Source organism: Camelina sativa, chromosome 13 (assembly GCF_000633955.1).
Source record: "Camelina sativa cultivar DH55 chromosome 13, Cs, whole genome shotgun sequence".
NCBI lineage: Eukaryota > Viridiplantae > Streptophyta > Magnoliopsida > Brassicales > Brassicaceae > Camelina > Camelina sativa.
Genome location: NC_025697.1, coordinates 5,285,753 through 5,313,470, shown reverse-complemented (window position 1 = coordinate 5,313,470; position 27,718 = coordinate 5,285,753). Strand labels below are relative to the sequence as shown.

Genomic DNA, 27,718 nt, shown 5'->3' with positions numbered 1-27,718 from the left:
TTTCCTTTTTTTTTTTTTTTTGTTATTACTATCGTTCCGTTGATTCCTGTCTGATCGCGATGGCATCGAAGCGCCTGGCTGTATTTGCGACTCGGTCGGCGGTTTCAGTCACCAAGCCTCAAGGTTTTCGTTCATTGAACGGCTTGATTGATCGTCGCGAGTTTTCAACAGTGAATTTCGAGAATGAGATTAATGAGGCCATCGGAAAGCGTAATGATGAACGAAAAGCAAATCTTTCAAGCTGGAGAAAGGAGTACGAAGATAATCTGGTATATATAAATTATATCTCGTTTTGTTTTTTCTTTTTTTTTTTACAGCGGCAATGAATTATAGGTGCTTACTTTTTTTTTTTTTTAATTTTCAGAATTTGTTGTAAGTAATTCTAAACTAAAATTTTCTTACTTTACAGCGAAAATTTGATGATTGCACATAATCAGCTAAAGGAGGTATGATCTATTCCTTGTTCCTTGTTTATACATATATACATACATATTTTTCCACTATTTGTTTGTTTGAACATAACATGCTTTGATGATTATTTCAGGCGCTTATTAGCAGGAAATTAGCTATCCGCCGGCTAAATGGCGAGGTACTTGGGATCACTCTCATGATTTACGCTTCTGTAGGTGTCGTTGCTTCTACCTCGATCCGTCTCTTCTTTTAGAATTATGTTTAATATGTTTGTTTTAGAGATGACTATTGGGTTAATATTTAATAATATGTTTGTTATAGTTCGTTTGAGATGACTATTGGGTTAATAATATGTTTGTTCTAGTTCGTTTGAGATGACTATTGGGTTGATAATATGTTTGTTCTAGCTCGTTGGAGACAAATATAGTACTTGCTTGTTGTGCTTTCTTTTAAAACACAACTTATTAAGGACGTTTTATGGATTATTCACTTGACACCACTTCGAAGAGGGCGAATGTGTCACCTTTTCTTGTTTCTCTTATAACACTGAATTATTCTACAATCTTTTTTTAAGAAGGGACCTCAGTACCACGTTATAAATTTGGCACCATTAAGAAATGTTTAATTATTGGAAGTCAAGATTTTTTTTCTCTACTTCAAATTGGTTTCTAAAGGGTTCAATTCGAGTTTCTCTCTCTTCTTTCTCTTTCTTCTTTCACACAATAGAAAGCTATGCCAGTTTAGTTTTCACCGTTCTGCCTATCCTCCATTAATTGTACTAATGGAGTTTTTTTTTAATTAACTGTTTCATTCTTTAAGTTTGCACACTGAAGTATACATTGGTATAATTCATCTCTTAAACTGAACAATGGCGCTCATCACGAAAACTCATTGGATTGTATTGACGCGTTCCTGTCTTTAACGTTATGCTTGCTGCCTGTTTAAACTCTCATCAGCCGCATCTGAATCACACCCAAGCCTCAGTTTCATTACGGTTTGATCGCTGTATACATAACAACCTTTTTTGCTCTCTAGCTTTGAAGACACGCTTCCTAGCTTTCCGTCAACTCCAGCTACTAACCGAATGCTAGAAGCTTCTTTGTAAGCAGAAGAAGAAGAATCTTGAACAGTGACTTACAAGCATCACATACTTGTTGTGCAAACTTCTCTCCCGCACGGTATTCACCTGTTCTTTGTGTCGTATCTTGTTGTTCTTCCAACGAAAAATTATATCTAGCAACTATATAGTTATGAGGGGAAGCCATCATCGTACACTTATTATCAGAATCTAAATCGAGATATCATCAATGAAAACAAATTATGTAATCTAGTTCTGAGTGTGTGTTCATTTTGTTTTGTGTTAAAAAGTCATCTATCAGAAACTTTCACAATGTCCGTCCTTGCTCTTCAAAATGTGAAATTTGTGTTTAATGACGGATCATAGAGATCTTTAATCAAGATGCGTTTAGACTGATTCCATCTCAAAAAACTATAGTTCATTCACACCCTTTGCAGATTATCAACTAATACAGAGTTGCTTAAAGTGTGAGATATATTCAAATGAAGGTTAATTTACAGCTAAAAACACGGTTGTGAAACTTATGGAGTTATGGTAATATCTATATATCTTTCATTCTTATGAAAGACACGACCCATGCAAACGGTTCACCACCGACATTGAACACAGGCCCACCAAACCACTTAACTAAACTATGTTATGGGTTAAGTGCCCCTAATTAATTGAACATATACACAACTCGTTTATTATAGGCTAGTATTTTACCACAATAAAAGCCACTTGACAAATAGTATATCTTGACGGTAAAGAAACAAACTGATGTAGTAATTAAACTATTTGAAAACATTACTACGAAATTAAACTAATTGAAATTTGAATGAAACTTAACGTCAGACTACAATTCAGTCAAAAATATTTTCGGACAAATCCATCATCCATGTTTGGATTTCGACATGAAACTATTCGATTAACCGTGATTGAAAACAATAATAAAAAAAAGAAGATGATTAGAGGAAACATAGTACATGCTTTTGGATAAAATCAAAGTTCAATTGGTAATTTTTTCTATAGTTAAAAAAGAAACTTTAAAAATCAAATCAGTAATAGAAAATTACTAGACACTAAAAAAAAGTGATTTAACTAAATAGAGTAAACATGCGTGGCTTCAATGTAATAAAGACCAAGACAGAGATTGATATGCTCAAAAGAACAAAACAAAAGAAAAGTGTAGTAAGTAGACCCAGGCAGGACAAGGAGATGATGATGATGATGATGATGATGCTCACACACTGACACACACACACACACACTCAACGTTAACCCTTGAATCGCTTCACCTTCCTTACGGGGGAAAGAAAAATCTCAACTTTTGAAATCACAGAAACTTCCAAAACCCCCCAAAAAAAAAAAAAAAAAGTCTCAAAATTGAAAATTGAAAATCTCTCTAACCTCGTTGATTCCTCCCTCCTCATCTTCTCCCATGGATGAACCCGGTTCGAATCTGGATCCCGGGTCTTACCCAATTCCGCCCGCTTCAGTCCACCTCTCCCCCTTTTCCTCCTCTCTCGTTCCGCCTCCTCTGTCTACTCACTTCACCCGTCGTCGTTGCCAACCACTGCAATCGTCTCGGCGTCTTGCTTACATCTCTCTCCAAGGTTTACTCGTCAATTCCGAGGAAGCCAGCTCCGCTCGGTCAATCGGCGGCGGATTGAGCCGAGACGAAACCCTCGCGTGGGAGCTCTTCACTCCTTACCAGAGGTTCCTGATTGTTGCCGTCATTGGCGTCGCCGCCTCTGAGTCGAAGAAGAATGGTTTGATTCGACAGCTCCAGAAATCTGTTGATCTTAGGGTTCGTATTGATTTCTCTTATTAATTTAACTGCTTGGGATTTGATAAATTTCGTTACTTTGAACAATTTTGTATCTGAGGCTGACTTAAAAATTTAGCATTTTTCTCGGAATTGTTTAATTTAAAGCACTTTGCTTTTAGTTTCATGATTCTGTTTAATTATGCTTTCAGTTTCCGTTACTTGTTTTTGAATTTTAAACAAAATTTTGTGTTTAATCTCTCTAGATCTCGACGTTTTTAAGTGTTGACTTCCCAATGGTCTCTCAGTGATGAACTCTTCGACCTTTTGGTGTTTTGAATACTTTTAAGAGATATGCTTACTGTAAAGTTGGTGTGTTGTTTAACTGCAATTGTGGATTTTTTTTGTTTCAGGATCAGGTTCTTTCAAGCATGCAACAAAAGCTTGACGATTTGTGTCAACAGCTAAATCTTGTCAAGGATCAGTCTGGAACTGGAACCAAGGTCTCAGATCATGATGATGATCTACAACCAACTTTTAAAGAAAAGTTTGGATCTGAGAGAATTAATTTCGTGGATTGTGGCTGCTGGCTATGTGATCAACATCATCACTCATCACCTGTTGTTATACAGGTGTGTGTGTCTGTGTCTATTGATGGCAATCATTGAAATCACTGAGTATCATCATATTTATTGATCCAATTGATTATTATGTTTCTTCAACTTCTCACTGGTTGTACTGTTTAGGACAAAGTTCCAACAAATCTGGTGATTGACGCAGAGCCAGAGGAAAGGCGTATGTCTTACATGTCAGATTGGTGTTCCAGTGTCACTTCTGCTGCAGAAAACCATGTATGTTAAGAATATGTGAATTTGGTGAAACAATCTTTGTGGTGGATCTTGGTTGGTTTTTGTTGCTAATGACACAGATCACTTGGTTTTAATGTGTATGGCAGTTTGATAGTCTTTCACTCGACCAAGACATGCTTTCCCTCAGAAAGGAGTGTCAAGAGAAAGATGCAACAATAAAGGACTTAACTTCATTTCTTCAATCGACCACCAAAGCTGGTTCAAAAGTAACCCTGGCATCCTAGACTTTTTCAAACTCCCTTAATTTCTTCATATAACTTATGTTTCTTCTTTCTTTAACAGCGAGAAACGGAGCTTGAAGAGATTATTCGCAGGAAGAAGACAATAATTAAGAAGCTCAAGAGAGACGTGCTGGTGTTAGAAGAAAAGGTGATAAACTTAACCAACCTTTACAAGTTCCAGAGCCTTGCCTTCGATTTTCATCCTGAAATGTTCCTGGTAGATCATTGTATATGATACCTTCCATTCACTGTGAAATGCGCAGGTCACACAACTCACTAAGCTCCGGAGGTCCTCTTATTCAGCTGCAGTCTCAAATACCCATGAATTCCCAATGAGAATGGACAATCTTCTTTATGATATGGATCTTCTTACAACTTCTTCATCCTCTGATTCAGAAGCTACTGTAGATACACCCCAGCGAGCTGTGACGGAGGCTCCACTTGATTTCATCAAGGAGGAGGAACTCAAAGCTGTGGGACAAATCCATAAATCAGCTCCAGCTAAATCCTCGACGTCACTTGTGAAATCTGTAAAGTTGCCTTCAGTAGTTAGTCCATCGACTACCCGGAAGCCTGTTTCAGTTTCTTCTTCTTCTTCAAGGATTAAACGGGGTTCCTCTACAAGTGATTCAAAGAAACCTAAAAGGCCAATTCAGACTACTCCAAGAGAATCCTCTGGTTTGCATAAGAGATGGGTTTAGTAAGTATCAAGTTCCAGTTCTGAGAAAAAAAACCATTGAATAGGACTTAAAAAGTAAACAAGAGATCCACTGTTATGTTCAAATTTTAAATTGATTCAGTTAGTTATGAGTGTATCTGTTACAACTACCAGAGTAGGTGTTTTGGTATCTAAAGGTTGTCGCTAAAAGTATAATATACCATCAAATTATTTGTTTTCAGAATCTTGACTTCATATCAAAAGCTCTCAGTTGGGTTCTTTGAGTTTTATAATGTAAAATGCTTGTAGGATTTTTGAAGGAGGCATGCATGAAACATAAGCATCACATAATATTAAAAGAAAAGGGATTTTTAAGATGACAGCGTTAAGTCATAAGCAAGCAAACTTGAGTCAATTTATTTTAAACAAAGAAAGAGTTAACGAGATTGAAAAAAGCAATTCCCTGCGTTCTCACAAGAAGATGTACAGTGTTAGGATTTCTCCTGCTGAACTTGAAGAAGAGCAAGTTGAGATCCCAGTGGAAGCATAGCAGGCTGCCTTTCTGATAGAAAGTTCTTCCTCGTCAAAGGGTGTTTAAGTAGTGGCAAATCTTCGTCCTTGATGTGAGCAAAACGACCATCACCACCACCAACAGAAGCAGACAAATTAATCTTATCCGGAGCGTTTTCCATTCCCTCCTGATGAATCCGCAATTCCTCTAATCGATGAAGATAATAGAAAAAACCCTCGATAACAATCTCCATACGATCACTAGTCAGCTTTTCAGAACGCTCGAATACTTCCGAATTTAAAACAGCAACCTGATCGAAATACTCGAACTTGCTATCAGCTGGCGTCAGAAACTCAAACTGAGGGTTCATATGCTCTTTCCTATACAAATGTAACCAAAAATCCACTCCATACCGTGCCACATACTTGGCTGTGAGGTCAACAGTACAAAGCTCCTTTTGAGTACTGAATCCTTCAGGGAGAGTAGCTGGAGGCCGAGGTTGTGCATCACCTTTTAAGTTAGCTAAAGGATCAGGTCGGAGGCACCCATCTATATCTTGATTCAGAGCACGGTATTCAGCAAGCTTGTGCTGGTAAAATGCGTGATAAGGATCTGATTTCCTCAGAAAGTTGAAATCTTCAGTATCCTTACTAATGGCCATGATCTTCCTCTCCATCTCCGCCACTGTCCAGGAAACCAAAAGTGCAGTTTTCTCAACAGAGCTTCTGATCTCTGGAGGTGGCTCGATGATAGCTATATCCACCGGAGCTTGATTTGTCGAAGTGAACATTCTTTCTACTTAGGGTTTTGGGGACGGGAGAGATAAGAAGCAACGTACCTCAGCCGGGAAGGAACACCCCCGCTGCGAGAACAGCTGTGTGGTCGAAAAGAAGTGGAGAAACCAACGACTTCGAAACCTAAATCTTGGAAGTAAAACGAAACTCGTGAAGTGGAAGGGTGGTTCTTCTTAATTTACAAGCATTGGATCGTTGAAGGTCTATATTTATAGAGAAGCGTTAACACTACCCAAGCCTAATGTAATTCGGAATCCTAAATCCAAAATAAAAAGGAAAAACTAAGAAGAAACAGAAAACTGAAAACATAAAAAGAAATACAACCAAAAAAGAATAAAATAGAAAACAGAGTAGGAAAAGGAATAAAGCCTGAGACGTGTTTGACAAGGTAATAATAATGTGCTGCTGCAACAGAAACGGATTTAGTTCATCTTGTGAATAAAATATAAACAACTGAGGATTCAATTAGTAGTATTTACAGTTTTCCAATGTCTGTCCATTATAATTTCTTAGACCGAATTTAATTTGATAGAAAGGAGATGAAAATATTCATTTATTTTTCCGGCAAACTGAATTATTCATTAGCTTTGCATTGTCAATATATTTTCTAAAAAACTGGATTGGGTCATTACTGTATCTCCCCTTTTTAGATAACTATGGACTAGCTAATAAAGGCGAGGGAAAATAATTAAGACAAAAAGAGAACGTTAAGAGTGGAAGTAAACATTACAGGACGCAAGAAACAGGGTCTTCTACACAAAGTCGTACTCGTCCAACTTTTGTGTGTTTGCCTGTGGTGGTCGCATCATCCCCATACAAGACTTATCATTCTTCCATGAGAGCAAAATAGTCAACACCACCCACAAAAACATGCACATCCCTCATAGACATCTCCACTCCCTCCTCTTGCATTTCCAATTGAAGAAGCTCGAAAAAACCATTAAGGACGGTCTACGTAAACGCTCGACCCCCCTCATTAAGAACGGTCTCCATAAACGCACCCACTCCTCTCATTCCTCGTCTTCTGGGACCGCAGTAATACAGTCCCATACGCACGAATAAGCTGAATGTAAAAACAGTATCTGGTACCATCAGTGTCCCTCATAAACTCAAACTGAGGGTTCATTTCCACTCTCGGCAACAATTCGGCCAAGAAATACGACCCATACCGCACCAAAAACAACGCTGTGAGCTTCATAGTACCAAGTTCCTTGGGCGTGATCCCTTCAAGAGGTCTAACTAATGCAATATTTCTGGGTTCCTTACCCCAATCCAGGGATCGACGAGTCACGTGATCGGCTAGTGCATTGTTATTACCTACACACTCACGGTATTCACTAAGCTTGTTCTGGTAAATTGCGTGACAAGGGTGCGAGCTCCTCAAGAAGCCGAATCTTGTATCACCCACATTACAGTCCCTGATCAGACTCTCAATCTCCAAACCCTCTTTGGAAACCAAAAGTGCCGTTTTATCAATGATAACTGCGACATCTGGACGTGGCTTAATGAGCGTGTTCGTTTGGCGACTGCGGCAAACGCAACTTTTTTGATCGCCGCAACTAATCGACGTCCAAAATTAGAATCAGCGTTCGCCGCAGCGTCTTGCCGCAAGCACCTGCGGCAACCAAACGAACAACAACACATGCGGCTGCCGCAGCCGCAGGTACTTGCGACGACGAAACGAACAGGCTCAATGTTTTTTACAACCGCCGGAGCTTGGTTTAAAAAGTTTTGCCCCAGTACTTGCAAATCACTCTGCGTCGAACTGGACAACTTTAAAGGCATACCAGGCGGCTGGATTTGTGGCGGTGGGTTCAACGACATCATTGAAAAGTGTTGAGCAGTTGGTGGCACGTAAGCAGAAGAATCTCCATTCTCCATGCGAGTAAAATAGTCAACACCACCCACGAAAGCATGCAAATCCAATTGAAGTTGATCGAAAAAACCCTTAAGAAGGGTCTCCATACACCTATCATAACTCTCGCTTAATACTCTCTTATAAGAGACAACGAGGTGTGTGAAATAATCACGCCTGCCATCAGTTTCCTTCATAAACTCAAACTGAGGGTTCATAATCACTCTTTTCACCAATTCCGCCAGAAAAACCATCCCATACCGAGCCACAAACTGAGCTGTGAGCTTAATGATACCAAGTTGCAAGAGCGTGATCCCTTCGGGAGGTTTCAATGAAAATCTGTGAGGTGGTAGAGGGTGAAGCAGAGCCGACAATCGGGGAAACATATAAAGACGAACACCATTATCAGTAGCAGGAGCACCAGGTTGGATATTCTGAGCTGATCCATCTTCTTGATTGCGAGCACGGTATTCAGTAAGCTTGAGCTGGTAAAACGAGTGAAAAGGATCTGCTGCCTTCAAGAAGTTGAAACTTTGATTCGACTCATTACAGTACATGATCCTCCTCTCCATCTCCATCCCCTTTTTGGAAACCAAACGTGCCGTTCTTTCAATCAGATCTCTGAGTGTTGGAGGTGGCTCAATGATTGCTACATCCATATTTTTCTTTCTACAACCAGACAAAAACATAAGAAAACATTCAAATCAAATTCAGAACACCATATATATCAGTTATCAAATCATAAGAAATATCAAAATCAGATTCTCCAAATTATCAGTTTTTTTAAGACCTAATATAGGTATGAGAGAAAAAAAAAACAACTTAGAGAGAGATAGGAAGCCCCGAACCTCAGCCGAGAATGAACAGCGTCGCGACGAGAACTGCCGTGAGGTCGAGAAGAAGCTGAGCGCCAATGACTTCGAGACCTAAACCTTGGGAGTCAAGGAAAAACGAAGAAGATCCTCCTTCCAAAATAATTTAACTAAGCCCTTATGCGTAGGCTAGTAGTAAATTATAACGAAACTAGTATTAGGGTTTTTAATTATTACAGCTTTCGAATGAGCCTTTATTAATTGGGCTTATAATGTCGGTGATAATTAGTAATTAGACCGACTTAATTTTTGGGGAGGAAGATATATGAAACTTGAATCATTTTTTTTTTAAATCAGTCGTCAATGGAATTCCTTAATGAGAGTAAGGTATATAAGATTTTAATTTTAAACATCAATGACAATGACGATGATGTTGTCGGACCATACGGTTAATAATATATAGTTTGTTTCCTCATACTATATGCTTCAGCCAAGTTTTTGTACGTACCGATCTGTTCATTATAGTCATCAATAATAGGTTATGTGGCAGATGAAAACAGGCATGTTAAGCATCTTTCATACAAGTCAAATCAGAATAAAGAAACAAAAAAAAAAAAAAGACGTTAAGAGTGGAAGAATACATTACCCCACGCAAGATATAGGTCCTCTAGAACAAGTACTCGTCCATTTGTTGTCTCTTTGGCTCTGGTAGTGGTCGCATCATCCCCATAGAAGACTCATCAACCTCCATGAGAGAAAAATAGTCAACACCACCCACAAAAGCATGCACATCCCTCATAGCCATCTACACTCCCTCCTCTTGTTTTTCCAATTGAAGAAGAAGCTCGAAAAAACCATCAAGGACAGTCTCCATAAAAGCACCCTTCTTGCTCATCTCTTGGAAATGCATAATTACTCGGGCATACACAAAAACAAGCTGAGTTAATAAAAAGCTCCTAGGATCATCACTTTTCCACATAAACTCAAAACGAGGGTTCTTAATCAATTTGGACGAAAAATACAGCCCATACCGGGCCACAAACAGCGCTGTGAGCTTCATAATACCAAGTTCCTTGAGCGTCATCCCTTCAGGAGGTCTAATCAATGCAATACTATGAGGTCCTGGAGGCATCATCCTACCCATGGATGGAGGAGGCCTATGATCGGGTAGTGCATCAACTACACACTTACGGTATTCAGTAAGCTTCTGCTGGTAAATTGCGTGACAAGGGTGTGAGCTCCTCAAGAAGCCGAATCTCGTATCACAAGCATTACAGTCCCTGATCAGCCTCTCAATCTCCAACCCCTCTTGGGAAACTAAAAGTGCCGTTTTCTCAATGATAATTGCGACATCTGGACGTGGCTTAAAGATTGTTACAACCGCCCGAGCTTGGTTTGAAATGTTTTTCCCCGGTTGGAAACCACTCTGTGTTGAACTGGACAACTTTTTCTACAACCAGAAAAACATATATAGGAAAAAATACCAAATCAAATTCCCATGAATATCAAATCATAGGAAACATTAAAAATATGAGTGGGGAGAAAACGTTACCGGTTTATTCAACTGCTCCATAGAAGGGGGTGGAAGCTGATCACTTGGTCCCGGTGGAGGTGCTACAGGCACATCAGGCTGGGATTGTGGCGGTGGGTTTAGCGACATCATTGAAAGGTGTTGAGGTAATGGCGCGTAAGCAGGAGAGATCTCTATTCTCCATGTAAGCAAAATAGTCAACACAACCCGCAAAAGCATGCAAGTTACTCCTAGCCGCCATTTTCATTTGAAGTTGATCGAAAAAACCATTAAGAAGGTACTCCATACAAGCAGCACCCCTCTCGCTCAGCTTTTGGGAACGGTTTAACACTCTCGAATACGCAACAACGAGGTGTGTGAAATAATCACGCCTGCCATCAGTTTCCTTTCATAAACTCAAACTGAGGGTTCATAATCACTCTCTTCACCAATTCCGCCAGAAAAAACATCCCATACCGAGCCACAAACTGAGCTGTGAGCTTAATAATACCAAGTTGCAAGAGCGTGATCCCTTCGGGAGCTTTCAATGAAAACCTGTGTGGTGCTAGAGGGTAACGCAGGGCCGATAATGGAGGGACCATAACAACACGAACAGACTCATCAGCAGCTGGAGCATCAGGTTGGACATCCTGAGCTGATCCATCTTCTTGATTCCGAGCACGGTATTCAGTAAGCTTGAGCTTGTAAAATGCGTGATAAGGGCCGTCTGATGTCCTCAAGAAGTCGTATCTTGGATCCCCCTTCCCAGCCAACAAGACCTTCTTCTCCATCTCGATCCCCAGTTTGGAAACCATCTGTGCAATATTCTCAATAAGAATTCTGATTTTTGGAGGTGGATCAATGATTGATACATCATCCGGACCTTGATTTGAACTGGATTTGAACTGGACATATTTTTCTGCAACCGAAAAAAACATAAGAAAACATAAAAATCAAATTCAGAAAATCATGAATATCAAAATCATAAGAAACCCTAAACATCAGATTGATTTAGGTCAAAATTTCAAGGTTAATCAAGGCGGAAATAAATGCTGAGAAAGAGAAATTAAAGAGATCGTAGGAAGAAAAAAACCACAAAGAGAAAGATAATTAAGAAGCACCATACCTGAGACGATAACGAACAGCGCCGCAACAAGAACTGCCGTGAGATCGAGAAGAAAGCTGAGAACAACGACTTCGAGACCTAAAGCTTGGAAGTCAAGGAGACACGAATAATAAATCGTATCGTGAACGAAGTTTACTAATGGGCCTTTTGTAAATGGGCTTGCTTATAGTATATTTTTTAAGATAAATGGGTTTAGGTTAGTAGTGTCTCGGTCTCCCTCCTTTTTAACACTCACTGTGGCGGGAAAATTAAGAGTTGGTCGGAGGGGCAAATCAATGGAGAAATACTTGGTTTCGCCGGAATCGTCGCCGGAAAATTCTAAAACTACAGTCAGGTAAATCGATCTACTAGGGTTTTTTGTTTCCCCTTATCTTCTTTTTTTTTTGTAAAATTGGCGTTGTCTTCTGTTTAATTTACTCAATTTTTATGGAAGGCGGCCATGGAAACGATCTTTAATCGAATTGAACGGACGATTAGAGTCAGCTTATCGACACGAACTCTATACTCTCGTTGCTCATTCCTACTCGGAGGTTTTACTTTATTCTCTAATTTGTTGCTTTATCATGAGATTGAACTCTTCGTTAGATTTGACATTTTTGGTGAATTTTGTTTCTTGTGGCTAAGATTGGGAAATTTTCTCACCTTTATCATGTGAACGACGAGCCATGCCGAACCCATGTACGATTTTTTATTTTATTTTGTGAAGTTATTAAGTGTTTTTAATTAATTTGTGGAGTATTTTGTCTGAGAGCTAAAGAGTTTTGTATTTCAGATGGTGGAGATCCATCACCAGCATTCCTCGACACCTCCAATGTAAGACTCTGTTGTTGCTACTACTTACATAGCTTTCAATTGGTCTTTCACTCTGACTCTTCCCTATGTGGTTCCTAGGCGAGGCGTTGCAGGAATTGAGTTTGATAACCAGGTGAGTCCTCCTCAGCAAGACCTTTAGAGTCTTGTTTACCGTGGATGTCCAATTTCATATGATCATTTTCTGTTCTATGTCTGTGAACTCTTGAAAGATTAGGATGTCTCGAGTCCTCGTGTGTGTGTTACCATTTCTTAGCATAAAGTGTTGTTTCCAGGGTATATACATAGTGTCAGTTACAGAATCAGGATGCTTGACGGTGCATGACTTTGAAACTCTATATTGCCAGAGTAAGGTTGGCCCAGGTGAAGCTTTGAACTCTGCTCATTTTGTTTATTATTAACGTACATGTGTCTCTTTAAGTTTGCTTCTCTCTTTGGTTCTGAGCTGGAATGAATTCCATGGTTTAGTTTAAGCATTCACTCCATATATTCAAATAGATTGCAGCCAAATGCCCAAACCCTCACCCAAGTGTGGCTGCATTATAATTTTGAACTTTATATCTATGTTGGCATGGTATACAACTCCTCAATATTTGTGAAGTTTTTTCTTTTGACAACTTTAAACAACCTTCATAGTCTTAAATACTCTGTATACTTAAGTGTCTTGTACCAGAGAATAAAGTTCACATTTTTTGAATACCAGTTTTCAGTGGAATTTTTTAACTTGAGTCTATGAGTAAGGTATATAATATTTTTTCATCGTCATGATGTTGCTGGATCATACCTTATATAGTTTGTTTGTTCATAATTATGCTTCTTATACAAGTTTTTGTACCTTTGTTCATTACAGTTTTGAATGAGTAATTTACTGAGTCGTCAATAATAGGTTCTGCGGAAGATGAAAGTAAGCATGTTGTGCATTCGTCTTTTCGTCTGGGTTTCGATGTCGCTAGATGGAATCCTTCAAACCAGAATGAGGTATGTGCTCAATACTCAATAGACAATACAATGCCCATGACATCTTAACTCTTTCTTAAAACTTCATTTGAAATACATTTTTATTGAGCAATTACAGTTCCTATAGGTAGCTTGCACATCGAGGAAACATGATAAAGTGCTTATCTTTGATATCAGTTACATGTCTCCCAAACCAACTGAGGTATGATTTAAAACATATGACTTTGAGATCACATGGATATCAGTTTTATGGTTTTTTGACAACTGTTTCTGGTTCCAACCAATATGACCGCATCGTCATCACTTAGGTAGTCTTCTTGTAAGCTCAGTTTATGTTTTATAGTATATTTGAAACAAGAACACAGATGTATCGCCGTGTTTCTATCTTAGGCATAGCAAGTTTTCCTTTCCAACATGGTTTTAAGAAACTAGCGGATATACCAATTAGTGTATGTATTGTTCCCATCACGATTATAAGAAATGCCAGACAATTTTCTATTGAAAATGAAACGGCCACTGAGATGGCCATGGTAAGACTTATCATTAAGTTTTAGTCTGCGCTACTTAGGCTACCCCTGCTAAATATTCATATCTTTCCACCCACATTTCAATTGTCGTTTTAATTGTGATTCAGGAATTGCAAACTAGACAGAAGCTCTCGATTATTGGCCGCAAAATTCTTAGAGGTTTATCTGATGTTGCCATTAGTACTGATGACGATTCAAGGTTTGTAGCTCCCTGGGATGGAAACAAAATTATAGCTTCTTTTGTACCTACTTTCTTCAGCAATTTTTCTGCATTTGCTCTTTATGCAGAATATTTTCTCCAGATACACTTGGTATGGTTCATGTGTGGGATAGAAGAGCAGGCGTGTCACCATGCATTGAACTTTCAACAAACAGATATGATTCAATCAAGAGTATTCAGATATATGTGGATAATCAGGTAATCATATAATAAGATATCCCCAAGCCCAATAAAGTTCTTCTGATCATGGAAATTGCAGTAAGACTTTGGTTTCAAATTCAGTTAGGCCTCAAAGTTTTAGACTGAGTTTCTTTCATCTACCATGTAGACTATTTTTGGAGCTGGTAAAGAAGGAATCATTCATATATGGGACCTTCGTGGCGGAAGAAGCTCTTCTGCTTTTCAGAGCCGCAAAGAGGTAAGTCTTACAAGGGGCGAGCTGGAATTGGCTATGACAGTATATTATTACTATATTTCATCTGTAACATCTACATGAATTTACCTTCATTCTCGTGTAATCGTGTTCTCTGGCTCTGCAAAACATGTATTCTTTTTATCACGTTTTAACATTGGTAATGTTCAGATGAGCCACTTGCCTTTAGCATCTCTACATCTTGCACCGATGCTGCAGAAGATTCCATCTCTTAAGGTAAGTTCTGTCTTTTGTTTTGCATCTCATTTGTGCCATCTTTCAAGCAACCTTGTTCTGCCTCTTTGGTTTTTACTAATGAGAATTTGTAATGTGGCCTCGAAACAGTTTGAATCTCAAATTGAAATCCTTTGCAGGCACAGTCAGAAATTGTTCCCAAGGAAATCCATTCCATCGATGTAAACCCATCATCTCCTCATCAACTTGCATTTCACCTTGACGATGGTTGGTAAGTCATTCTTTCATAATAGCTCATTTCATTTTGGAAAAACGATTAAACAAAATATCACTTTCATCTTGTTACGTTGATTTTTTGTCATTTATCATTTTTCTTGTGGTGGATATCTCTAGTGCAGGTCCGGTGTTCTTGACATATATAAATCTGAAGTTACTCATGTACATTGCCCTCCTCCAGCTTGGTTGTAAGTTAATAAGCAAACTCAAGAACTTCAAGCTTAATCTGTAACTAGAAGCATTTACATTGATCAACAATTGGAAAAAAAAGAAGCTTAAGAGTATTGGATTTTGGTTCTTTAGGGATGGTTCCAACAGTTCAGCTGATTTAATATTGCGGAAAGCATCATGGCTGCCAACATCATCTGTAAGCCCTGCGCTTTGTACTACCATTAACTGTCATAAGTGAAGATTTTCTGATCTTAATTGGCCTGTTCTATACAAAGTTATATGATTCATGTTGCAGATTTATGTGGTTGGGTCCATGAGCGAGAAAGGGATTCATGTTCTTGATTTTCATCCAAGCTCCAGGTCTCCTTGTCACGTTGACTACGAGTAAGGATTTCTTGAAAACTCCTGATATATAATCTTATGCTCTCTCTAAAGTAGCTACATTCCTGATATTGCTAATATATTGTTGCAGTGAGGATTCACAGAGAAATGAGAAGAAAGACAAGTGTAATCACAGTAACAAGTTTGTTTCATTGTCTGAAACTGTCACAGGTTGTGCTGCACATCCTCTCAACGGTATGATCGTAGCTGGAACTCAGGTATTCAAATTTGCTTTAATTATCTTTCAAGTAATTTTAGTCTTGAGGACCATGATTTGGCATTCTGCATCATACTAAGACAAAAGTGTCAAATAATAAAGATAAGTCACAATCTGAATGGAAATGGTGATTCTGCAGAATTCGTCTTTGCTGCTGATCGCGCAGAGGCATTGCTCATCTACATCAGAGAAACTGTAGAAGGTGAATTGTAACATGTACGAGCTTGACTGAGCTTAGGCTGTTGTAACATAGAAACCATCCACGAGATTAAGTATGAATAATATAAGTTTTGGTTAAAAATGGGTGTTCCAAAAAGAGTATACTCATCATCACATTGAAAATTAATGCTCCATTGTTTTATATTTATTTTGCAAAATTTATGTCCAGAAAACAGTACGAATCAAAACAATTAACAATGATGTTGACGAGTTAGTGTAAAGCAATAAGTGGAATTCACATTATTAATGTAGTAGATTTTTTATGATGGGAAGAAGCTTGTAATGTTGGAATCATCATGTTACCCCCGAAACTTCCAGAACTTGATCACGCTGTAGTTGGTGTTCCAAAAAGAGTATACCCATCACATTTGAAAAGGCTCTTGAATAGCATAGCTTTGCACTCCATAACATAAGAATTCATGATGATAGAGTAATAAGAGAGGTTGGTTAAATAAAAATAAGAGTGGTGAAGGAGCTAGGTTGCATGGAAACGGAAACGGATACGCGGAAACGAAACATTTTGGAAACGGGAAACGATTTTTTTTCAAAAATTAAGTAATGGAAACGTGTAGGAAATGTATATATATATATATGTCTATACAGATATATATATATATATATTTATATAGATATAATAAGTCTCCAAACATAAAAAACATATTAAAAAAAATCTAAAACAACACAAATTCAAAACAGAAATATTAAATAGTTTAGTAAAAAGTAAAACTGTAAAAAAATAAACGTTCAAAATCAATTTTTTGACCAGCATCTCCATATATTTAGGGATTTTAACTTTTAAGCTACTAATTATATTATTTTGTTTTTCATTATATGTATCATGAATACTTATATTTTCAAATTATTTATTTATTAAAATTTTAAATTATAAAAAAGAGTTTTAGTCGCGTTTCCAAAATGGAAACGGAGTTTCCATCGTGTTTCCAAACAGAGATTTTTAGGAATCATGTTTCTGTGACTTGTTTCCGAGTTTCCATTTCTGAAACGTTTCTATTTCAGAAACGAGAAACGCATCTCAAAAAGAGTTTCCATGCAACATATGAGTAACTATTTAAAAAATAATAATAACCCAATAAATGAGAAATCAAAGCCCTAGGATATATACAGTATATAGATTCCCGTCGTCGTCTAGGTCAAAAAAAATATTCTATACTCGATCACGATGGCATCGAAGCGCCTGACTCTATTTGCGGCATGGTCGGCAGTTTCCGTCATCAAGCCTCGAGGTTTTCGTTCCTCAAACGGCTTCATTGATCGTCGCAAGTTTTCTAATCTGACTAAAGATTCAAAATGGCTTAAGTTTGAAGCTGAATCTAAAAGTCCTCAGGTAATGTAATGATTGATTACTATTGGTTCAGACAGAACCTTGAAACTCTGAGGTTGTTTTTGTTGTTGTGTGGTTTTGATATAAGCAAAAATTGCCCCAACTCCTTTCTAACTTATTCCTTTCTTTGAAGGCTGTTCCTGATCCCAAGCCCGAGTTAGAATATAAGGAGGCGATTTGAGCAAGTTTCTTGCCATGAATAGGTATTGTCGCCAATCTTTTTATTCTGTCTTTCTCAATGCCTTGTATGATCACATTCGGAAACTAATTAAGACCTCTCATTTGGTACCAGCGCTAGACATAGACAGTGGATGGAGGATTTTGAAAAGGTATAGCAGCCTGCTCGTACCTTAATTTCCATCTTGCACACTCTCCTCTCCCTTTTGAGAAACTGCATGCATATAATATGATTGGTTTGTTTTGGTGTTTCAGTCATCTCGGGAATTTGCTGAAGCAGTTCAAAAACCAGAGAGACAGAGGATCATATACTTCGTACCTTTTATCGGCGTGTCATCTTTTGCTGTAGCCGCCTTAATTAATTACGAGCTTGGAAGCTCTCCGAAGAGAAGCGGTAACTTCTCAATCTTGTCTCTTATTGTTCAATTTTTGCTATAACATGTTCTCATTGAACTGAATTATTTGTTCACTGCTCATTTTATTTTCTTACAACTATATGCTGCGTAGTTTTTTTTTGTGTGTGTGTGTGTGTGTGTGTGTGTGTCGTAAATGCTCTAAATCAGCCAACTATTTCATTATAAGTGTATGGTCAATTCGCATGGATGTGAGCTTTTGTGTCCTAACTAGGGATTTCATTACTTACCCCTTCTCTGTTTCCTCTTTTTCAGACGTGCTCAAGAGCTCTCCGAACAAAAGCGGTAACTTCGCATTTTTTATTTTTTATTTTTTTATTCTTCAGTTTTTACTGGAACATGTTCTTATTAATTGAATTTGAATTGTTTATCCATTGCTCAATTTCTTACAACTATGCTCAATTCCGATGGATGTGAGTGAGCTTGTGTGTCCTTATCCTAGGGATTTCATTACTTACCCGGCCCCCTCCTATGTTTCTCCAGGCGTTCAGAGCCCCAGCCACACGAGACTGCATAATTTTGGGGAGTTGAATGTTTTTGTCCCTTTGTCTCTCTTTGAATTCTCTTCTTTCTTTTGAACTTTGTGATCGTCCTCTGCCATTTGTAAAGCATATCCGTATTCTTTATCATTGGGATACACAAGTTGTTAGACTATTGTCGAGAGAAAGAAGGAAGAACACAGAGTAAGAGGCCTTTGTCTCTTCTCTTTTATGGAAGATAAAGGAACAAAACTGAAACATTTGTTTATCTGAACCTTGTTATGTATATCAACTATCAAGACTAGATTTGGTTTATTTAGAAAACAAATAGACACTACAACAGAATGACTTGTGTCTCTTCATACTTAGTGCCTCTTGAATGAAACAACACAAACGAAACAAGGTGCAACTGAAACGTTCTGGACACTCAATTATCGACCAATGTTTTTTGGAGAAGTGGCGGATCGATTCCGAAGAGTTATTATAGCAGCTCGTACCTTAATTTACTCTGAACTTTCCATCTTCCTTAAGAAACGGGATGCATATTAATATGTGTTTGTTTTGGTTTGGTGTTTGTAATTTTCTGATGTACGAATGTAAGTGTGTTGTTCTATTCAATATGTTCACAAGGTATATATACACACAGTTGCCGAGCTTATACGATAGCAACATAACTACGAGAATATAGGAGATAGAAGATTCATATCCATCCTAAATCTAATACCCCTCCTCACGTTGGTGGCACGAAATGTCGGACACCTAACGTGGACAACAAAGTTTGAAAAATAGGCGCCGACAACGACTTGGTGAGAAGATCGGCCACTTGGTCCGTCGTGGAAATGTGCTTAGTAGTGATCAGCTTAGCTTGAACAGCATCACGAACTTGATGGCAATCACGCTCAATATGTTTCGTCTTCTCATGAAAAACCGGGTTAGCGGCAATGTGTATGGCCGCCTGACTTTCACAGTAGAATGGAATAGGTTGAGGATGAGCAACCCCTAGATCCTCCATTAAGCCCTTCAACCACTTGACCTCTTTAAGAGTGTACGCCATGGCGCGGTACTCAGCTTCGGTCGACGAACTAGACACTGTATCTTACTTCTTGGTACGCCAAGATATCGAAGAGTCGCCTAAATAAATAACGTATGCAGAAAGTGAACGTCGGGTTCGAGGACGGGCAGAGTGATCGGCATCACAATAAGCAGTAAGAGTGAGAGTACTATCGGACCGTAGGAAAATGCCTTGAGAAGGACTTCCTTTGAGATAACTAACCAAGCGAATAGTGGCCTCCCAATGAGCAACAAGAGGACTCTTCATGAACTGGGAAAGAATGTGCACAACATAACTCAAATCTGGACGAGTGATGGTTAGGTATATAAAACGGCTAACCAGACGACGATATTGGTCAGGATTTGTGTATACTGGTCCTTTTACCGAACCAACCTTATGATTGGGTTCCATTGGAGTCGAAGCTGGCTTACATCCTAACATCCCAGCCTCATTAATAATGTCCAGTGCATACTTCCGTTGAGATAAACAGAACCCATCCTTACCACGCGAAACCTCGAGTCCCAAGAAATATTTCAGCTTGCCAAGATCCTTCATATGAAAACACTTGTGTAACTGCTCCTTGAACTTGTTAAGAACTTCCAAATCATTTCCAGCAATGACAAAATCATCAACGTAGACGAGAATATGCAGAATTAAATCCCCATGAATCAAAGTGAACAAGGAGTAATCTTGATAGCTTTGTTTGAAACCCAAATTGCATAATGCAGCGGATAGCTTAGAGAACCAACAACGAGGCGATTGCTTGAGATCGTACAATGATTTATGAAGACGACACACCTTATTCGGATCACTGGACTTGAAACCCGGTGGTAGCTTCATGTAAACCTCCTCCTCAAGATCCCCATGAAGGAGCGCATTATGAACGTCCATTTGGTGAACCTCCCAGTTCTTGGCAGCAGCCACACCAAGAAGAGAATGGACGGTTGTCATCTTTGCAACCGGAGCAAAAGTCTCCTTGAAATCGACACCTTCTTTCTGATGATTACCCATGGCCACAAGGCGGGCTTTATGACGTTTAAGAGAACCGTCAGAGTGAAACTTCAACTTGTACACCCATTTGCTGTTAATGGCTTTCTTCCCTGGTGGCAAATCAGTGACATCCCATGTATGATTAGCCTCAAGTGCCTCAATTTCTTTGCGCATCGCATCACACCACTCCTTGATGATAATCGCATCTTTAAAGTGATGGGGTTTGTGGCTGTCCAAAATTGCTGCCATGAAAGCAATGTGGTTTGCAGAGAAACCCTCATTAGATAAATACTGCGAGATGGGATAGAGTATCTTACCAGAGACCGTAGAGGAGGACAATGATTCAGTAGGAGCGAGAACGTGAGAGGAGTGTACTGGAGGGACGACAAAATCTTTAAGCAAAATAGAGAGAAACTTCTTGCGTTGGCCCTTTCCTAATAATTCTGGTAAACCAGGTGTAGATGGTGACTCATCATCCGACGGGTCCATAACAGGAGAGGGTACCAGAGATGAGGAAGGCGAGGCGGAGCTCTCCGTATCAGGAGAAACCGAAGAAGGAATTGGTGTTACGACGGGTGTTAACGTAGGAGGTGACACAGGAGAATCCTCTTGAAGAGGTATAGGTGGTGTAGCCACAGGTGGCAGGAAAGACGACGATTCCCAGTCATCAGCAACCACGACTGGTGGTGGTGGCGGGGAGGAGGCGAAGAAACCGACGACGAATGCTGGAGAAACGGGAAAATATCCTCCTGAAATCAAACATCGCGGCTGATAAAAAATTTCTTGGTATCAAGATCAAACAAGCGCCATCCCTTCTTGCTATACGGATAGCCAACGAAGACACATTTTTGACTGCGAGGACCAAACTTATCTTTATCCTTAGACCGATGATGAGCGTAGCACAAGCAGCCAAATGTGTGAATCATATCATAAGACGGACGATGGCCAAATAAGACTTCATAAGGAGTCTTGTTTTGTAATATTGATGACGGTGTACGGTTTATTAAATGAGTGGCGGTGAGAACACTTTCCCCCCAGAACCTAACAGGCATATGACTTTGAAAGAGACATGCACGAGCAACGTTGAGAATATGCCGGTGTTTGCGTTCTACGCGTTCGTTCTGTTGAGGAGTATCAACGCATGATGTTTGGTGAATGATACCATGTTCTTGAAAGTATGAAGAGAGACACATAAATTCAGTACCGTTATCAATGCGGAAAGACTTGACTTGTTTTCCAAATTGACGTTCAAACATAGCACAAAAATTTTGAATCTGACTTAGCGGACATGAGGTACGTCCATACAGCACGAGAGTGATCATCAACCAATGTTAGAAAATACATAGCACCGGTTGTAGATGGACTACGATAAGGACCCCATACATCACCATGAACAAGAGAGAAACAATCTGTTGCTTTATTATTACTCTCATGAAAAACATCACGTGTTTGCTTAGCACGAAAACAAATGTCACAACGTTTTAAAACCTCAAGATTCCTAGGGGAATCAACACATTCGGTTAAAGAAACTAAAACACCAGGGGAAGGATGGCCAAGCCTATGATGCCACAACACACTAGACGCCTCTGAACTCGATGATGCCTTGTAAGACCGAGCAGCCAACACTCCCGTAAAATAGTACACTCCCTCACGTTCTTCACCCGTTCCAATCAAAGTCCTCGAAAAACGGTCCTGTAAGAAACAAAGAGTGTCAGTAAAAATCCCAATGGAACCAGTTTGCTTGAGAAGTTTCGAAACTGATATCAAGGTGCAGTTGAAATCAGGAACAAACAAAACGTTGGTGAGTAAATAAGCGGAGCTCAACGGAAGTGAGCCACATTTGGTTGCTCGTGATGGGTGTCCATCAGGTTTTGTAACAGGTGATGGAATTATGTCAAAGACATCCACCAAAAGAGAGATATCGCCTGTCATGTGATGAGAGGCGCCTGTATCTAAAACAACATCAGACAAATGAGTTTTACCCGACAATTTTTCGGAAGAAGTGGTGGAACGCTGGGCTTCAAGCAAGTTGATGAGTTGCGTTATCTGATTGTTACCACCTTGACTAGAAGAAACGATGCGAGCATTGTTGGCCCGACCTCGACCGCGACCAACGCCTTTTGTTGGGCGTCCGCCTCGCTGAACAGGACGATTGGAGGGGGCTTTGTTATCTGGTCGAGAGCCACCATTGTTGTCAAAATACCAGTCAGGAAACCCATGTAGTTGAAAACACTCAGATGCTTCATGTCTTTGGCGTCGACAATGCGTACACGACAAGGAGGATCGATCACGGAAGCGAGGACCCAAAACAGCAGCAGCATGAGGAGAACCCTTTGTTGTCACGTTGAAGCCAATCGCCTCTGTTTTGACAAGTTCCTTGGGTTGCACAACGTTGAGATTTTGTTCCTCCCGAATAACCCGAGAGTAGACTTGAGTAAGCGGCGGCTTGGGGTCTTCACCAGTAATGGTCAATCGGATATTGCTAAAACGAGGAAGATCTAGACCAAACAGGAACTGATGGATTCTGTCCTCTTCTCGTTCTTGAGCAATACCCGGAGCCGCAACACAAGTACATGCACAGCCGGTTTTGTAGTTCTGCAGCTCCTCCCATAACTTCGACAAACGACCAAAATATTCCGAAACGGACTGACCGTTCTGTCTACATCCAGCAATCTTGTCTTAAGAACTTGTTTATGAACACCATTGATAACTGAGAACCGGGAACGAAGACTTTCCCACAGCGTTGAAGCCTCGTCGATGAAGGACACGGTGGATCGAAGTTTCGGGTCAATAGAGGTCCGAATCCAACCCACAATCATAGAGTTCGCGGCACGCCACAAGCTCAGGTCAGGTTCAGCGGTAGGTTTTGGAATAGATCCATCAACAAAACCCAGCTTATGTTTAGCCTGCAACGAGTTTCGTAATTCAGTGGCCCATTCGGAGTAGTTGTCTTCTTGTAGAATCACGGAAGAGATCAACGCTCCTGGGTTGTTGGAGGAACTCAGTTGATACGGTGATGGTGGTGGTGTAACGACCACTTGTGTTTGAGGAGGAGTTGCCATAGTAGAGTTGTTGTAGATTGGAAGATTTGTGACGACGACGGTTGTAAGAGAGCAACGACGGTAGTAGAGTTTGAAAGAGATTTAGCGGCGACGGTGGTTGTTAATAAAACAACGGCGGTGGCGGCGTGATTTGTGAAAGAAATTAGGTCACAGAGTCTTATAGCTCTGATACTATGTAATATTCTGATGTACGAATGTAAGTGTGTTGTTCTATTCAATATGTTCACAAGGTATATATACACAGTTGCCAAGCTTATACGATAGCAACATAACTACGAGAATATAGGAGATAGAAGATTCATATCCATCCTAAATCTAATAGTGTTTCAGTCAACCAAGGCTCTTGTTGCTGCAGTTGTAACTTCTAGAAGACGGTTTGGTACACGCGTCGTACCTACGATCATGGCGTTGGCAGTTGCTACAGCTGCCTGGTTAATTCACGAGCTTGAGTACCTAGATGCCAAACGTGCGGAGAGGCTCTCCAAACAAAATCAGTAACTTCCCTTTTTCTTTTTCTTTTTTTGCCTCAAAAATCTGGTCTCTTATTGTTCATTTTTAACATGTTCTCCATTGAACTGAATTATTTATCCACTGATTATTTCTTACAATTATATGCTGCTCTACTGTGGTCAATTCCCATCTTGTGTGTCTTAACTAGGGATTTCATTAACTTACCCCCTCGTCTCTTTCCAGGGGTTCAGAGCTCTCACACGAAACTGCATGATTATGGAGAGTTGAATAATCCTCTCTCTTTGAATCCTCTTGTTGAGTTGTTTCTTTTGGACTTGTGAACGTCCCCTGCCATTTGTAAAGCATATTCATATTCTTTACTTCTTTTTTTTGTTGGTAGTATTCTGTATTATTGGTTACAAGTTAATTATGATTATTATTAATTAATCGCAAAATTATTGATCACTAGATATCCATAGGCATGATGATAGTCGATCTTTTGGCTTGCATGCCACACAAATGTGTCCTTAAACATTCCCAAAACACAACAATGATGATTTTTATAGAAAACTTACCTGTAAAGTTTTCTATATATGCTTTTATATATATTTTGTTCTAGTAACATCATCTTCAAGAATCTAGAAAACTATGGATAACATTTTGAGACTGTTGAAAGAAATATGTTTAGAAACGATAAACCTTATATAAATGGTAACCAAGAAGTGTACGAAGAAACAAATGCCCCGGTTCATTCTCGCAAGAAAAGGCAAAAAGGCAAAAAGGCAAAAAGGCTATAAGACCATCATTACCGGCAGTAACTCTCTCACGTTACTTTAAAAAAAAAAAATTATTATTTTATTCATTTATTATCTTTTATTAATTGTAACCAATATGTGAATGACAGCTGTTAATTATTTGAGAGTATCGGTTCTTGCCATAGCAATCTGAGCATCGATTCTTTCCTTATTTTCTTCTCTCTCATCACTATATTAATTTTTTATCAATGAGTCACTTGCTTAGTAACTTCCACTAATAATGCCCTAAGGCATTTACATGCTTTAACGCATGTGGATGGTTTTTCAAAACACTTTATTAGGTTAGGCTATTTGTACTTTATATATATATGGGTTTGGTGGGTTTGGTTTTGAAAGTTAAGCACAATTACTTACTAACAATGATTTTCTCATCATAAAATTATTAAAAAAGTTCTTAGCTTCTTGACTTCTTCTCTTGGCTGATGTAAACAACTCGACTTTACAACATTATTGCAAAACAACTCTTAAGAAATGATCAGTCCCACACGGAATTCTATCTTCTACTAAACAAAAACTGATTTTGTCAGAGAGTCATCCTAGCTTTTTTTTTTTTTTTAACTAAGGCATGGCTTATCTTTTTTTCTAGTTTACCCATTCTTCTAATATTATCAAATTGATGTTGACTTAATTTGAGGTCTCTAACTGGTTGCTATAGATTTTGTAACAATGAGGTGATCCTTGATGTATTTTCCAATGAACAATGTGTTATTTTTGAAAGACATTTTTAATCATTTATCCTTTTTGAAATCCCTTCCCTAAACTTAATTTTAGAATATGACTTTTCTTTTGCCAACAAACCTATAATTCTTCTAAGTACACAGAATTTGAAATCCTTATTTTCAATATCTAGCATTTTTTTTGTTTCTGTATAATAATTTTAATGCTTACTTGTACATATTTATCATAAATAGATTTTATTCCTAAGTTTATATTTTCCTACTTTCTTAGTTTAAATATATGAAGTTTATCATAAATATATTTTCCTTTTTAAAAAAAAAAGGAACCAACCAACAGTATATACTATTTACTAATAGAATTCCAGTAAGAACAAAGCAGATTCTCTTGCATATATATATTTTTTAGTAGTAGAGGTTTGGATGGAAATAAATGTAGTAATCTATATATCCCAACAAAAATGTTAAACCATTAAAACTTCTAGAAAATAACTGTCTCAGATAAACATTTGGATTTGCAATTAATAACAACCATAAAACAGTGGAGATATGTTTTCATAGTGGTGGATTAAATAAGGAACAATCATATGGAAAAAGTGTTGTAAAATAAAGAAGAAAATGAAAAGAAGAAGGGGTATTATCGTAAACATAAAAATGGGTCTGTGTCTGCCCTTCACATGCGTTCTTTCTATCAGTCCTTTTAAGAGAAGGAAGACAGAACATTCTTTGGATTTTCTCTCTCTCTCTCTCTCTCTCTTCTTCACACACACAGAGACATCATCCTCATCACACCTTTCTCCTAGCACAATCGCATTCACTATCTCTTCTCTTTCTCTCTCTCTCTTTTGTGTCACATCCCTCTCATCTCTTCTAATCTTGTTCTTGTTCTACTATGGCATCTTCTGAAACAAGAATGAACAAGGTAAGAGATAAAGAAGAGGCCATAGCAAATGGAGTGAAGGTGAGAGCACTTCAAGCCAGTCTAATGTACAAGTCAAGCCCATCCTCTAATAATTACAGTCTCAGAAGCCCTTCTTCCTCTTCTGCTGCTGCTTCACCAGCTTCTCGTCCTCTCCCTACTAACCTCTCTGCTTATGATTACCCTGTTTTCACTCCTGTAACTCTCTCTCTCTCTCTCTCTGTTCTCCTAGTCTCGATATATCATATGCTTCTTGGTTCCCATCATGTCGTTGTCCACTTTTTCTTGTGTCTAACTTGATTGATTTTTCGACATTATGTATGGGAATTTGGGTTTTGTTCAAAAGCTTTTGGAGTTTTTAAAAAAACATTTTTTTTTAATAGAATTTCCTCGAACCCGAGATTTACTTGGTTAAATCCGGTTCAGAGCTCGTTAATTATTGCATTTTTTCAGTATCGAATTTAGATTACACTATCTTTCTTAAATTTTTGTATCATGTCGTTGCTTGTTCTGGATCTTTCTTCACAAGCGGTTCATTGTTTCGAATCAAGTATACATTATATAATTTAGTTAGGCCCTTTAATAATTTAACAACTGTTTAAGTGTTAAAAGTATAAAAGACAAAACAGAAAAGACCTGAATTTGGTTGAACCACTGTGCTTTTGGTTTTTTGTTTTTAGCTGACACACTGTTGTGAAATTTGGACAAAAGTTACTGTGCTTTTTCACCTTACACAAATTTTCTATGCTAACTTTTTTTTGGTCTATTGGTGTCTTTGAAACAGAGCTATGAGGATGGGCCTGTGTCGGCATTTCATCACAAGAATCTCACTTTATCTGAGACTTGGGATGAAGATGGAGATGAAGATCAAGACGTGAGACATACTTATCTCTCTGATTCTTACAAAACCTCTACTTCAAGAAAGACTGTAGTGCCTCATCAAGATTCTCACCATCATGTTTACACTATGTCGGACGCTCTCAGATCCCCACCGTTACATTTGTATACTTCCGGTAGAAGCAACTGCGGCTCGGTTGACTTTAGGTCGGTCTCTTCTTGCAATGATTACAACAAACAGAGAGGTTTTGATACCAAGAGCTTGAAGAACTCTAATCTTGTTGTGCCCTTGACGGATTCACACTCGGCTGTTGTTTCTTCTCAGCCAAGGAACCGTGGAGGAAGAGTGATGTCTTGGTTATTCCCAAAGTTGAAGAAGAAGCAAAAGAGTAACTCGATCTTTAATTCCCCTAGTAGAACTGAGAAATCAGAGGAAGTTTCTGAGGTGTTGAAGGATTCTGGTTTGGGTGTTGAGAAGTTGAAGAGAGAATTGATAGAAGCAACCAGAAGTAGAGACGCTGCGTTAACACAA

At 38.8% G+C, this 27,718-nt stretch overlaps 5 protein-coding genes across 5 annotated transcripts; 4 read left to right on the top strand and 1 right to left on the bottom strand.

Moving 5' to 3' along the window:
* On the top strand, positions 2,729–5,229 carry LOC104735281. Its single transcript, XM_010455043.2, has 6 exons — positions 2,729–3,278; positions 3,650–3,868; positions 3,983–4,087; positions 4,192–4,311; positions 4,388–4,474; positions 4,590–5,229. Exons 1-6 carry the CDS (start codon positions 2,910–2,912, stop codon positions 5,025–5,027), a joined length of 1,338 nt encoding a protein of 445 aa, XP_010453345.1. The 5' UTR covers positions 2,729–2,909; the 3' UTR covers positions 5,028–5,229.
* On the bottom strand, positions 5,476–6,285 carry LOC109128332 (probable splicing factor 3A subunit 1). The gene has a single exon (XM_019234502.1). The coding sequence runs from the start codon at positions 6,283–6,285 to the stop codon at positions 5,476–5,478; it is 810 nt and encodes a 269-aa protein (XP_019090047.1).
* Positions 11,818–16,119, top strand: LOC104735278. Its single transcript, XM_010455040.2, has 18 exons — positions 11,818–11,926; positions 12,026–12,122; positions 12,217–12,270; positions 12,365–12,405; positions 12,484–12,517; positions 12,678–12,765; positions 13,289–13,380; positions 13,487–13,561; positions 13,994–14,085; positions 14,175–14,304; positions 14,435–14,524; positions 14,690–14,755; positions 14,893–14,984; positions 15,112–15,177; positions 15,293–15,356; positions 15,456–15,544; positions 15,633–15,759; positions 15,898–16,119. The coding sequence occupies exons 1-18, from the start codon at positions 11,868–11,870 to the stop codon at positions 15,955–15,957; spliced, it is 1,416 nt and encodes a 471-aa protein (XP_010453342.1). The 5' UTR covers positions 11,818–11,867; the 3' UTR covers positions 15,958–16,119.
* LOC104737965 lies at positions 17,451–18,522 on the top strand. The gene is made up of 5 exons (XM_019234814.1): positions 17,451–17,522; positions 17,612–17,648; positions 17,752–17,890; positions 18,165–18,194; positions 18,393–18,522. Exons 1-5 carry the CDS (start codon positions 17,515–17,517, stop codon positions 18,485–18,487), a joined length of 309 nt encoding a protein of 102 aa, XP_019090359.1. The 5' UTR covers positions 17,451–17,514; the 3' UTR covers positions 18,488–18,522.
* On the top strand, positions 26,323–27,699 carry LOC109128331 (IRK-interacting protein-like). Its single transcript, XM_019234501.1, has 3 exons — positions 26,323–26,547; positions 27,134–27,575; positions 27,665–27,699. The coding sequence occupies exons 1-3, from the start codon at positions 26,323–26,325 to the stop codon at positions 27,697–27,699; spliced, it is 702 nt and encodes a 233-aa protein (XP_019090046.1).

Coding starts and splice junctions, on each gene's coding strand:
- LOC104735278 (XM_010455040.2), top strand. CDS start 11,868: ATGGAGAAATACTTGGTTTCGCCGGAATCGTCGCCGGAAAATTCTAAA. Junction 14,086..14,174: donor AGTACTGATGACGATTCAAG/GTTTGTAGCTCC, acceptor CTCTTTATGCAG/AATATTTTCTCCAGATACAC. Junction 15,357..15,455: donor CATGGCTGCCAACATCATCT/GTAAGCCCTGCG, acceptor TTCATGTTGCAG/ATTTATGTGGTTGGGTCCAT.
- LOC109128331 (XM_019234501.1), top strand. CDS start 26,323: ATGGCATCTTCTGAAACAAGAATGAACAAGGTAAGAGATAAAGAAGAG. Junction 26,548..27,133: donor ATTACCCTGTTTTCACTCCT/GTAACTCTCTCT, acceptor TCTTTGAAACAG/AGCTATGAGGATGGGCCTGT. Junction 27,576..27,664: donor GTTGAAGAAGAAGCAAAAGA/GTAACTCGATCT, acceptor GGTGTTGAGAAG/TTGAAGAGAGAATTGATAGA.
- LOC104737965 (XM_019234814.1), top strand. Junction 17,891..18,164: donor AAGCTCTCCGAAGAGAAGCG/GTAACTTCTCAA, acceptor CCTCTTTTTCAG/ACGTGCTCAAGAGCTCTCCG. Junction 18,195..18,392: donor GAGCTCTCCGAACAAAAGCG/GTAACTTCGCAT, acceptor ATGTTTCTCCAG/GCGTTCAGAGCCCCAGCCAC.
- LOC104735281 (XM_010455043.2), top strand. CDS start 2,910: ATGGATGAACCCGGTTCGAATCTGGATCCCGGGTCTTACCCAATTCCG. Junction 4,088..4,191: donor CTTCTGCTGCAGAAAACCAT/GTATGTTAAGAA, acceptor TGTGTATGGCAG/TTTGATAGTCTTTCACTCGA. Junction 4,475..4,589: donor TGCTGGTGTTAGAAGAAAAG/GTGATAAACTTA, acceptor TGAAATGCGCAG/GTCACACAACTCACTAAGCT.
- LOC109128332 (XM_019234502.1), bottom strand. CDS start 6,285: ATGTTCACTTCGACAAATCAAGCTCCGGTGGATATAGCTATCATCGAG.